General features: G+C 46.6%; 1 protein-coding gene across 1 annotated transcript in view; it reads left to right on the top strand.

The window, feature by feature from the left end:
• EXOSC10 (exosome component 10) overlaps positions 1-12,991 on the top strand; it is a 154,729-nt gene that overhangs the window by 128,957 nt on the left and 12,781 nt on the right. The window contains exon 20 of the mRNA XM_029579128.1: positions 5,709-5,787. Coding sequence (XP_029434988.1) covers positions 5,709-5,787 — 79 coding nt within the window. The remainder of the gene's footprint in view (positions 1-5,708; positions 5,788-12,991) is intronic.

The raw sequence follows: 12,991 nt of genomic DNA, 5'->3' as shown, positions 1-12,991 counted from the left end.
TTTTCCAAGAGCAAGCTTCAACCCTCCCAGATGTTAGAGTTCCTGGGAGCCCACTTGCATGGAATGGACTTAGTTTTTGGGTACTTGCCAGGTTCTTATGGCCTGGATTGGCCACTGTTGGAAACAGGATGCTGGGCTTGATGGACCCTTGGTCTGACCCAGTATGGCATTTTCTTATGTTCTTATGTTCTTATACTCGAGTAGGCAAGGTATTCTTGCCTCGTGCGCGGGCCCTGAAGTTGATCGACCAGGTTCGGAATCTGCTCTCGCTGCCTCTTCCAACGGCCTGGGACTACCTGCAGGTCTTAGGTTCCATGGCTTCCACCATCGACCTAGTTCCCTGGGCTTTTGCTCATATGCGACAGTTACAGAAAGCTTTACTATTCCGTTGGCAGCCGGTGTCGGAACAGTTTCACATAGTCCTCCCTCTTTTAGACTCTACTGTCGCCGTCTTGCAGTGGTGGCTCTCGCTTCCTCATCTTCTCCAGGGAATACCCCTCCAATCCCCAGAGTGGATGTTAGTAACCATGGACGCCAGTCTCTCGGGCTGGGGTGCGGTCTACCTGTCCCAGTCCACTCAGGAGATCTGGTCGCCAGTTCAGACTCGCTGGCACATCAATCGGTTGGAGGCCCGGGCGGTGCGTCTGGCTCTGCAGGAGTTTCTGCCCCTAATACGCGGCAAAGCTGTAAGGGTTCTTTCCAACAATTCCACCACCATGACTTACATCAACTGTCAGGGGGGCACTCGCAGTCGCCTGGTGGCCCTAGAAGCCAGCAGTCTCTTCGATTGGGCGGAACGACATCTGGATTGCCTGGCGGCCTCCCACATCGCGGGCAAGGAGAATGTTCAGGCTGATTTTCTCAGTCGTCAATCGCTCGATCCGGGAGAGTGGGAACTCTCGGAAGAAGCCATGGATCGGATCATCGACAGGTGGGGTCCCCTCACCTGGACCTCATGGCGACCTTGCGCAATGCCAAGGCCAATTGATTCTTCAGCCGCTGGAGGGAGCACGGCTCGGAGGGCGTGGATGCTCTGGCTCTCCCTTGGCCCACGGACGTCCTTCTGTAAGTGTTCCCTCCGTGGCCTCTGGTGGGAAAAGTTCTCAGAAGAATAGAACTACAATGAGGGCCTGTGGTTCTGGTAGCACCCGAATGGCCTCGCAGACCATGCTTCCACGGATCTAGTCAACCTGGCGACGGACGGACCCCTTGGGCTAGGCCATCTTCCTCGTCTATTTCGGCAGAGGCTTTTGAACGGAGATGCCTGAGACATAAGGGCTATAAGGAGGAGGCTATCTCCACTTTGCTGCAAGCCCGGAAGCTGTCGACTTCTTTAGCATACATGTGCGTTTGGAAGGTCTTTGAGACTGTGAGGAGTCAGGTGTCTCAGCACGCTCTGCACCGGTCTCGTTGGTTCTTTCTTTTCTACAGAAGGGTCTCTCCAAGGGCCTTTCCTTCAGTTCCTTGCGCGTGCAAGTTTCCGCTCTCTGCTCTCTCCTTGGTCGGGTCGAGGGTCATCCCCTAGCGGGCCACCCGGACGTGGTTCGGTTCCTGAAGGGAGTCAAGCACCTGTGTCCGCCCGCTCGCATTACTTGCCCGTCGTGGAGTCTTAATCTGGTCCTCCGGGCCCTCTGTGCTGCCCTGTTCGAACCTCTCCCTCAAAACAGTTTTTCTTGTTTCTGTCTCTTCCGCTCGGCGGGTTTCCGAGATCCAAGCATTGTCCTGTCGGGAACCTTTTTTGCGTTTCTCCGATTCAGGTGTTTCTCTCAAGACGGTGCCTTCTTTCTTGCCGAAGGTTGACTCCACCTTCCTTGTCAACCAGCCGGTGGAGCTTCCAGCGTTCTCCCCACAGGAGATTGCAGGTACCGCTGGAGGCGATCTTCGTAAACTTGATGTCAAATGAGTTCTACTCTGGTATCTCCAGGTCACCAATGACTTTTGGGTCTCGGACCACCCTTTTGTCCTCTGGAGTGGTCCCAATCGGGGAAAACCGGCTTCTAAGACCACTATTGCGTGGTGGTTGAAGGAGGCGATTTCCTCGGCCTATCTTTGCCAAGGTCGGGCAGTTCCGGAGGGCCTAAAGGCTCATTCGCTGCGTTCTCAAGCCACTTCCTGGGTGGAGAGTCAATCGGTTTCTCCGAAAGAGATTTGCAGGGCCGCCACATGGACATCTCTGCATACTTTTGCTCGCCACTATCATCTGGATGTGCAAGCACCGGTTTTTGGTTCTTTTGGGCGGCAAGTGCTTCGAGCGGGACTGTCTTGGTCCCACCCGGGATAGGGAAGCTTTGGTACATCCCATGGTCTGGACTGATCCAGGTACGTACAGGGAAAGGAAAATTAGTTCTTAACCTGTTAATTTTCGTTCCTGTAGTACCACGGATCAGTCCAGATGCCCTTCCCTGTTTGTCTTTTTCTTACTGTCCTCGCGAAGCTTGTTATTGCAGATTCGCTAACCTTGATACTTCATTTTTTGCAAGAACACTGGGCAGTTGCACCGGAAGCCTTGGTTGTTCAAGCACCAAGTATATGCAAGAGCGGTTAGTCATACCATGTTTTTTACATTGTTCTGGAGATGCTCAATTGAGCTTTTTGGTTACTTGCTTGATCCTATTCTTGTTTTGTTGTTTTCTGCTTTGACAATGGTTATACTGAAGGGCTGCAGGGTAGGCTCTGTCCTCATATAGGACACCCGTTCAGTTTTTCTCTGTCTCCACCTGCTGGAAAGGAGGCTCAACCCCACGGTCTGGACTGATCCGTGGTACTACAGGAAGGAAAATTAACGGGTAAGAACTAATTTTCCTGCAGATTTCCTCAGACAACAGCTGGATTCAGGGGAGTGGGAGTTGTCCCCCAAGGCGTGGAATTACATCTGCGCCAGGTGGGGCGTGCCCCCAGTTGGATTTGATGGCGACGCGAGCCAACTCAAAAGACTGAAATATTTTTCAGTCGACGAAAGGAGCCCGGTTTTGTGGGTCTCAATGCTCTGGTGTGCCCTTGGCCAACAGGAATCCTCCTTTGTGCTTCCCCCGTGGCCCCTCACCAGTTGGGTCCTCAGGCGCCTAGAAACGCATCCCGGGAGTGTAGTGCTGGTGGTGCCAGAGTGGCCTCGCTGACTGTGGTTCGCAGATCTGGTGCAGCTCACGGAAGAAAGTCCCCTCAGGCTAACCCATCTTACAGGGTTGCTGCGTCAGGGGCCCATATTATCGGATTGGGAGGATCGCTTTTGTCTCGTGGCCTGACTTTTGAGAGGTGGAGGCTGCGTTTGAAGGGTTACTCTGAACAAATCATTTCCATGCTTCTGCAGGCTAGAAGACTGCTATGTCCATGGTGTATTTTAGGGTCTGGAAGGTTTTTGAGGGGTGGTGTCTTCAGCGTCAGTTGGATCCCCTGGAGGTGGATATCTCTCATATTTTAGATTTTTTGCAGCACGGTTTGTCCAAGAGTTTAGCATACAATTTGCTTCGTGTACAGGTGGCAACCTTGAGAACGCTAAAGGGCAAGGGTCATGGGCGAACTCTTGCCGCTATCAGGTTCATCAAGGGGATAAAGCATTTACGACATCCAGTGCATAAAACTTGTCCGGATTTGAGTCTAAACCTGGTTCTCCACGTCCTGTGTGGAGCCCTGTTTGAATCTTTGCGGAAAGCAACCCTGAAGGCGGTGTTTTTGGTGGCTATTTGTTCTGCTAGGAGGATTTCAGAGCTTCTTGAGGACACCTGTTTTTGCGGATTTATAGCAACAGAGTGTCGTTGCAAACTGCCTTCCTTTGTGCCGAAAGTGGTGTCTTCCTTCCATGTCAATCAGATGGTGGAGCTACTGGGGTTTCTGGAGAGGTTGAGAGATTCCGCTCAGGATAGAGAGTTGCATTTTTTGGATGTGCGGCTGATCTTTATCCTATTTAGAAGTCACGAATGCTTTTCGCTGTTCCAATCATCTCTTTGTCTTATACGGTGGATTAAAGAAGGGGGACAAAGTCTCTAAGGCTACCATCTCTTGTTGGCTTAAGGAGGCGATTTGTTCGGCGTAGATTTGTAAAGGGCGCCAGATCCCTATAGGTTTGAGCGCACATTTGTCAAGGGCGCAGGCCGCAACCTGGGTTGAGTGTCAGCTTCTGTCGCTGCAGGAGATTTGTAGGGCTGCAGTGTGGTCCTCGATTCATGTTTTCACCAGACATTATCTGTTAGATATTTTATTTATTTATTTAACATTTTTTATATACCGAAGTTCTAGCAACAATGTTGCTAATCATTTCGGTTTACATATAACATTGGGGTGACTTAACATGTGTGTCTTACATGGAACAGGAACATGAACTTGGAGAAAATTGAATAAATACTAATAACAAATAACATTAAAAACAACAGTAATAATAGAAATGTTATATACAGGCGATTAAAATCAATTATGAATAAGGTATCTGCAAAATAGATTGGAGGGATTGGAAAATTAATTGTTTAGATGTCGAGCAAGAGGTATTATATGGCATAGACCTGGAGGAGCGATTTGAGAATAGTGCTCAATCGTAGGCTTGAGAGAACAGCCAAGTTTTAAGTCTTTTTTTAAAAGTGAGGGGGCATTGTTCAAGCCTGAGATATGAGGGCGTAAGCCGAGTCATCCGTTGAGAGTGTTCTGTGTGCGGGTTTTTTTGGGTTCCCGCCCAGTTTAGAGGTGCTTGGGTGCATCCCACTGGTCTGGACTGATCTGGGTATGTTCAGGAAAGGAAAATTGGTTCTTACCTGCTAATTTTCATTCCTGTAATATCACAGATGTCCAGAGGCCCACCCATTTGACTCCGAAAGACTAGATTTTTCCTGCCATGTTAAAAAAAAAAAAAAAAGAGTATTTTTGTTGGGCAGGATATGCAGTGTTTTTCAGTTCTTGTCTTGGTTTCATTGCGGACACGCAAAGTTTCGGTTGGGGGTTTCCAACCTTTTGATTCCTTTCGCCCATTTGAAGAGTGTTCAGTTTAATCTTGACTTGGGTACAGGTCAATACTGAGGGACTGCAGGTGGCGGCTTGGTTATGTAGCAGTGTATCAAAGTTTTGTTCTCTGCCTCCATCTGCTGATAGGGATGCAAAGCCCATTGGTCTGGACTGATCTGTGGTATTACAGGAATGAAAATTAGCAGGTAAGAACCAATTTTCCTTTTTCAAGGATGTTTTGTATTGTGATGGTATTTTATGATTGTATTATGTATTCTTACTGCTATAAGATGCTGAGGCATTTTTTTGTAATTAGCTGCATATAAATATAAATCCATTGACAGTTATTTTCTGTCCAGATTTTATAGAATGAAGCAGAGAACCAAAAGTAAGAAGTTTTAGGCATCATATCAGTACATCCATTGCATAGGGCCATGGCCTAATCACATCTCTCCTATTTTATTTATGATTGAAAGGAAGGTGACTGTCAAACATGGACAAGTGATACAGCTTCCTGATCCCCCTCACATATGAACGAGGCCTTTCTGCTGTGCCCGGTTCTCTATGTAACCGGAGCATTAGTGAGGGAATCGCACCCAGGGTTAGGTCTTCAACCATATTGGACTATGTGCTATGGTCATGCCCAATAATAAAGGCAACAATTACCCTGTGTCCATCGTAAAGACAGAACTGGTGTTATTTTATAGTTTGTGTGATGGGCAGACTAGGTAGGCCGTATGGTCATTTTCTGCCATCATGTTTCTGTGTTTCAAATTACTTAGATCAGTAATCAGTGGAAGTTGCTGAGTCAGGCACAGCTGCAGAAAAAAGAGAAGGAAAAGGAAGAGACAAAAGACACAGGTGAGTGCATTTTGTACTGACTTCTCTTTAGTCTGGGAAGACGCTCTGTGGAGACTTAAGAATTGCTCACCATAACCAAAGTGAAGAATCATTAAGCTCTGACCACATCAGCAGAACTGGATTGAAGTTTGATGTATCCCACCTAACACTAATCCTTCCCACACAAAGATTCCTGTTTTCCTAGCGTGTAGTCAGATGGACTCAAGACCAATAGGTCTATGCTCCCCTGCCAGCAGACGGAGATGGTGTCAAGTTGCAAAGCTGGTATCACAGTACATACACCCCTGCAGTGACCTCAGCCATTCAATATTCTCAGTCTCCAGCAGATGGTGGCCTTACCTCTCCCTACAGGGGTTGTACTTTCTGAAAGGAGAAATTAATTCTACATTTTAAATTGGAGAGCCCTGCTCTCCTGAAGTGATTCCTAAAGGTCCCTCCCCCAGTTCAGATTTCCTGAGGCGATTTCCGAGATCCCTCAGAAGTGCGCCTTAGTCCAGTAGCAGTTCCCGGCATGAGCTTTGCTGCTAAGGCAGTGGGTGCAGGTAACAGAGATGGGCGGTGACGGTCAAAGCCCTCTCCCCCGCAGCCGGAGACTCTCTGTGCTCAGCTGATAAGCGCTGAGCCCAAGTAAGTTTAAAAAAAAAAGATATAATTTTGATTCAGAGACGATTAGAGGAAGCTTCGGTAGGTCTCCCCCGGGTCTCCGTGCTCGGCGCGCCATACTGATGTCGTTTCCACTCCCATTGGGGTAAGGGGAATTGGGCTTCCGAGCAGACTGAGCATCCCCCAGTGGGCTAGGTCCCGCTGTAGGCTTGGTTGGCCCATCGCGTGGTAGGCCATGGTGGTGCCATCTTGCACGCATTTCTTGTGCGTACCATATTGCCCTCCATAGGACGTCATTGCGCACATTGCGTCAATTCTGTACACTCTGTGTGCATAACTTGGGCGTGTCCCTGCGCGCACAACTTCGAAAGCGAGCGATACAGGAAGGTTGGGCGCACAGACTGTTGTGCACATAAAATTTTAAGCACAAGCCGATTGAATGCACAGCAGCAGCAGGAATTGGTGAGGAGCAGCAGGAATTGGATCAAGGAAGAGCTACTTGGATTTTAGCAAAGCTTTTGATACGGTCCCACACAGGAGGCTGGTGAATAAAGAGAGAAGCTTAGGAGTGAGTGCCAAGGTGGTGGCCTGGATTGCAAACTGGTTGACGGACAGAAGACCATGTGTGATGGTAAATGGAACTTACTCTGAAGTGAGAGCGGTGTTAAGCGGAGTGCCGCAAGGATCGGTGTTGGGACCGGTCCTGTTCATATCTTTGTGAGCAACATTGCGGACGGGATAGAAGGTAAGGTTTGTCTTTTTGCGTATGACACTAAGATCTGCAACAGAGTGGACACGCTGGAAGGAGTGGAGAGAATGAGATGGGATTTAAGGAAGCTGCAAGAGTGGTCGAAGATATGGCAGCTGAGATTCAATGCCAAGAAGTGCAGAGTCATGCACATGGGGTGTGGAAATCCAAATGAACTGTATTCGATGGTGGGGGAGGGCTGCTGTGCACGGAGCATGAGAGAGACCTTGGGGTGATAGTGTCTAACGATCTGAAGTCTGCGAAACAATGTGACAAGGCGATAGCTAAAGCCAGAAGAATGCTGGGCTGCATAGAGAGAGGAATATCGAGTAAGAAAAGGGAAGTGATTATCTCCTTGTACAGGTCCTTGGTGAGGCCTCACCTGGAGTACTGTGCTCAGTTCTGGAGACCGTATCCATAAAGTCTAGGAGATGTGAATGAAGAGAAGAGGCATGGGGGTAGCTTGCGGGAATGACAGCTACTACCTGGAGATTAATACCCATATTCAATAAACATTCTCACTGTCAATGCGACTCCAGCATTGCTCTATGCTTTAACGGCAAGAGGAAATGTGGTAAAAAAAGATATGCATTCACAAAAAACCGAGGAGTGGCTTGCTTTTGTTGCAGCGGTTACTACTCCAAACCAAATAAGTCTGATACTTCACTTTCAATGCATATCCAGCATAGCTCTCTGCTTCAACGGCAGGGGGAAAGAGGATTTACATTCGGGCAACAACCAATAAGGACTGAATTACATAGTCTGGGTAAACAAATAATTATGGGTGTAGCTTGCTTGTTGCAGCGGTTACTACCCCGAATCAATTAAGCCTGATACTTCACTTGGAATACATATCCAGCGCAACTCACTGCTTCAACGGCAGGGGGGAATAAAGAGGATTTATATTCAGACAGCAACCAACAAGGACTGAATGGCACAGGCTGGGTAAACAAGCGTGGGAGTAGCTTGCTTATTGCAGCAGTTACTACCCCTAACCAATTAAGCTAGATACTTCACTTAGATGCAGCTCCAGCACTGCTCTCTACAGCAATGGTGGGGGTGGAAGGTAACTAGAACCAAAAAGTTATTAATAAGGGCCAAGAGTAACATAAGTATGAGAAAAAAAAAGTGTGAAAACTTGCTGGGCAGACTGGATGGGCCGTTTGGTCTTCTTCTGCCGTCATTTCTATGTTTCTAAGCGCCTGGCTATCTGCATTGCTTGTCATATTAGGGCTTCACAGCCTGACCTGGACTCCAGCTAATGTCAGCACTATGAGGAAGCTCAAGGAGAACTGGCCACCTCGGATTTTGCTAAGCTAGGCTCATCCCATTCAGATGATGGGTTGGTCACAGCCTTAACTGGCAGTATGCCAAACCTGAGTATACCCTTGACTGGGTCATCTGTGGGAGAGAGAAATTCAGCTGGGCCCACCCCAGTAACTCCTGGACTAAGCATGGATCTGGCTGCCTTCTCTTGGGTGGAGTTTTTCCAGGGGCTACAAGCTTTCGTACAGGTGCAGTCTGCTGCCTCTCTGGCCCCTGTCCGGATGGAACCTCAGCCGGTGACCCCTCCCTCTCCCATTCCTACCAGCAGACCCTGAGGCATGCCTAGTCTTACCAAGGGTATCCCTGGCAGGGACCCAGAAGGCACGGCCGAAGAGGAGGACCCAGATTCCTTGGAAGATGGGGAAATTTCCCCTGGACTAGAACCGTATCGGACCATGTTACAGTTCTTTCGTAGAGACGAGTTGCCAGCCCTGATTTTCCCAGTCCCTGAAGACACTAGGAGTTCCTAGGGCATATTCTATGACTGAATCAAAGAAGAATCCCATTCTGATCTCTCTGCAGAAAGCTTCTTGCTACTTTCCAGTAACATAAGAACATAAGAAATTGCCATGCTGGGTCAGACCAAGGGTCCATCAAGCCCAGCATCCTGTTTCCAACAGAGGCCAAACCAGGCCACAAGAACCTGGCAATTACCCAAACACCTAGAAGATCCCATGCTACTGATGCAATTAATAGCAGTGACTATTCCCTAAGTAAACTTGATTAATAGCAGTTAATGGACTTCTCTTCCAAGAACTTATCCAAACCTTTTTTGAACCCAGCTACACTAACTGCACTAACCACATCCTCTGGCAACAAATTCCAGAGATTTATTGTGCGTTGAGTGAAAAAGAATTTTCTCCGATTAGTCTTAAATGTGCTACTTGCTAACTTCATGGAATGCCCCCTAGTCCTTCTATTATTCGAAAGTGTAAATAACCGAGTCACATCTACTCGTTCAAGACCTCTCATGATCTTAAAGACCTCTATGATATCCCCCCTCAGCCGTCTCTTCTCCAAGCTGAACAGCCCTAACCTCTTCAGCCTTTCCTCATAGGGGAGCTGTTCCATCCCCTTTATCATTTTGGTTGCCCTTCTCTGTACCTTCTCCATTGCAACTATATCTTTTTTGAGATACGGCGACCAGAATTGTACACAGTATTCAAGGTGTGGTCTCACCATGGAGCGATATAGAGGCATTATGACATTTTCCGTTTTATTAACCATTCCCTTCCTAATAATTCCTAACATTTTATTTGCTTTTTTGACTGCTGCAGCACACTGAGCTGACAATTTCAATGTATTATCTACTATGACGCCTAGATCTCTTTCTTGGGTGGTAGCTCCTAATATGGAACCTAACATCGTGTAACTACAGCTAGGGTTATTTTTCCCTATATGCAACACCTTGCACTTGTCCACATTAAATTTCATCTGCCATTTGGATGCCCAATCTTCCAGTCTTGCAAGGTCCTCCTGTAATGTATCACAGTCTGCTTGTGATTTAACTACTCTGAATAATTTTGTATCATCTGCAAATTTGATAACGTCACTCATCGTATTCCTTTCCAGATCATTGATATATATTGAAAAGCACCGGTCCAAGTACAGATCCCTGAGGCACTCCACTGTTTACCCTTTTCCACTGAGAAAATTGACCATTTAGTCCTACTCTCTGTTTCCTGTCTTTTAACCAGTTTGTAATCCACGAAAGGACATCGCCTCCTATCCCATGACTTTTTAGTTTTCGTAGAAGCCTCTCATGAGGGACTTTGTCAAACGCCTTCTGAAAATCCAAATACACTACATCTACCGGTTCACCTTTATCCACATGTTTATTAACCCCTTCAAAAAAATGAAGCAGGTTTGTTAGGCAAGACTTCCCTTGGGTAAATCCATGTTGACTGTGTCCCATTAAATCATGTCTTTCTATATGCTCTACAATTTTGATCTTGAGGATAGTTTCCACTATTTTTCCCGGCACTGAAGTTAGGCTCACTGGTCTATAGTTACCCGGATCACCCCTGGAGCCTTTTTTAAATATTGGGGTTACATTGGCCACCCTCCAGTCTTCAGGTACAATGGATGATTTTAATGATAGGTTACAAATTTTAACTAATAGGTCAGAAATTTCATTTTTGAGTTCCTTTAGTACCCTGGGATGCATACCATCCGGTCCAGGTGACTTGCTACTCTTTAGTTTGTCAATCTGGCCTACTACATCTTCCAGGTTGACAGTGATTTCGTTCAGTTCGTCTGACTCATCACCCCTGAAAACCAACTCCGGAACTGGTATCTCCCCAACATCCTCACTAGTAAACACGGAAGCAAAGAATTCATTTAGTCTTTCTGCAATGGCCTTATCTTCCCTAAGAGCCCCTTTAACCCCTCGGTCATCTAATGGTCCAACCGACTCCCTCACAGGTTTCTTGCTTTGGATATATTTAAAAAAGTTTTTATTATGAGTTTTTGCCTCTATGGCCAACTTCATTTCAAATTCTCTCTTCGCTTGTTTTATCAATGTTTTACACTTAACTTGACAATGCTTATGTTTTATCCTATTTTCTTCAGATGGATCTTTCTTCCAATTTTGAAGGATGATTTTTTGGCTAAAATAGCCTCTTTCACCTCACCTTTTAACCATGACGGTAATCGTTTTGCCTTCCTTCCACCTTTCTTAATGCGTGGAATACATATGGACTGCGCCTCTAGGATTGTATTTTTAAACAATGTCCAAGCCTGTTGAACACTTTTAACCTTTGCAGCTGCACCTTTCAGTTTTTTTCTGACTATTTTCCTCATTTTATCAAAGTTTCCCTTTTGAAAGTTTAGTGTTAGAGCTGCAGATTTACTTATTGTCCCCCTACCAGTTATTAGTTTAAATTTGATCATGTTATGATCACTGTTGCCAAGTGGCCCCACCACCGTTACCTCTCTCACCAAATCCTGTGTTCCACTAAGAATTAAATCTAAAATAGCTCCCTCTCTTGTTGGTTCCTGAACCAATTGCTCCATGAAACAATCATTTATTACATCCAGGAACTTTATATCTCTAGCAAGTCCTGATGTTACATTTACCCAGTCAATATTGGGGTAATTGAAATCTCCCATTATTATTGCACTGCCAAATTGGTTTGCTTCCCTGATTTCTCTTAGCATTTCATCATCTGTCTGACCATTTTGTCCAGGTGGACGGTAGTATACTCCTATCACTATACTCTTACCCAACACACATGGGATTTCTACCCATATAGATTCTACTGAGCATTTAGTCTCTTGTATGATCTTTAGCCTGTTGGACTCTATACCCTCCCGGACATAAAGTGCCACACCCCCACCAAGTTGATCCTCCCTATCATTGCGATATAATTTGTACCCTGATATAGCACTGTCCCATTGGTTATCCTCCTTCCACCAAGTTTCTGTGATGCCAATTATGTCAATCTCATCATTTGCTGCTATACACTCTAACTCTCCCATCTTACTTCTTAGACTTCTGGCATTGGCATATAGACATTTCAAAGTGTGTTTTTTGTTTGTTTTAACAACCTGCTTTTCAGTTGTTTGGGATAATTCGGAAATCATTAGTTTTGGTGATTTTTTACATATAGGCATATGGACTATATTTGCTTTTAATGGAACCTCTCTGTTGGGATGCCCTAACTCTCCTGTTTCATTAGTATCCTTCAAGGATACATTTCTCCGAACCATGCACTGCTGAGTGACTGTCGGCTTTCCCCTTTGTTCTAGTTTAAAAGCTGCTCTATCTCCTTTTTGAAAGTTAGTGCCAGCAGCTTGGTTCCACTCTGGTTAAGGTGGAGCCCATCCTTTCGAAAAAGTCTCCCCTTTCCCCAAAAGTTTCCCCAGTTCCTTACAAAGCTGAATCCCTCTTCCCTACACCATCGTCTCATCCACGCATTGAAACTCTGGAGCTCTGCCTGCCTCTGGGGTCCTGCACGTGGAACAGGAAGCATTTCAGAGAATGCCACCCTGGAGGTTCTGGATTTTAGCTTCCTACCTAATATCCTAAATTTGGCTTCCAGAACCTCTCTCCCACACTTTCCTATGTCGTTGGTGCCCACATGTACCACGACAGCCGGCTCCTCCCCAACACTGTCTATAATCCTATCTAGGTGGCGCGTGAGGTCTGCCACCTTCGCACCAGGCAGGCAAGTTACCAGGCGGTCCTCACGTCCACCAGCCACCCTGCTATCTACATTTCTAATAATTGAATCGCCAACTATGATGGCAGGCCTAACCCTTCCCTCCTGGGCAGTAGTCCTGGGAGACTTGTCCTCGGTGCGAGAGGACAATACATCACCTGGAGAGCAGGTCCTTGCTACAGGATCACCATCCAGGAGTGAGTTGATCTGGAATGGGATGCCCCAGAAGCAGGTTTTAAAGGGGGCCAAGCATTGGAAGCTCTCGACCCGGCTGTAAGAGAATGTTTGTGTTTCCCTAAAGTGGATGCACACGATAGATGGATTGAATGTATATTTAAACAAGCCTTTGTCGCAGTAGCAATGA

Source organism: Rhinatrema bivittatum, chromosome 15 (genome assembly GCF_901001135.1).
Source record: "Rhinatrema bivittatum chromosome 15, aRhiBiv1.1, whole genome shotgun sequence".
NCBI lineage: Eukaryota > Metazoa > Chordata > Amphibia > Gymnophiona > Rhinatrematidae > Rhinatrema > Rhinatrema bivittatum.
The sequence above is the reverse complement of the archived record's forward strand: the minus strand, read 5'-3'. Positions and strand labels throughout refer to the sequence as shown.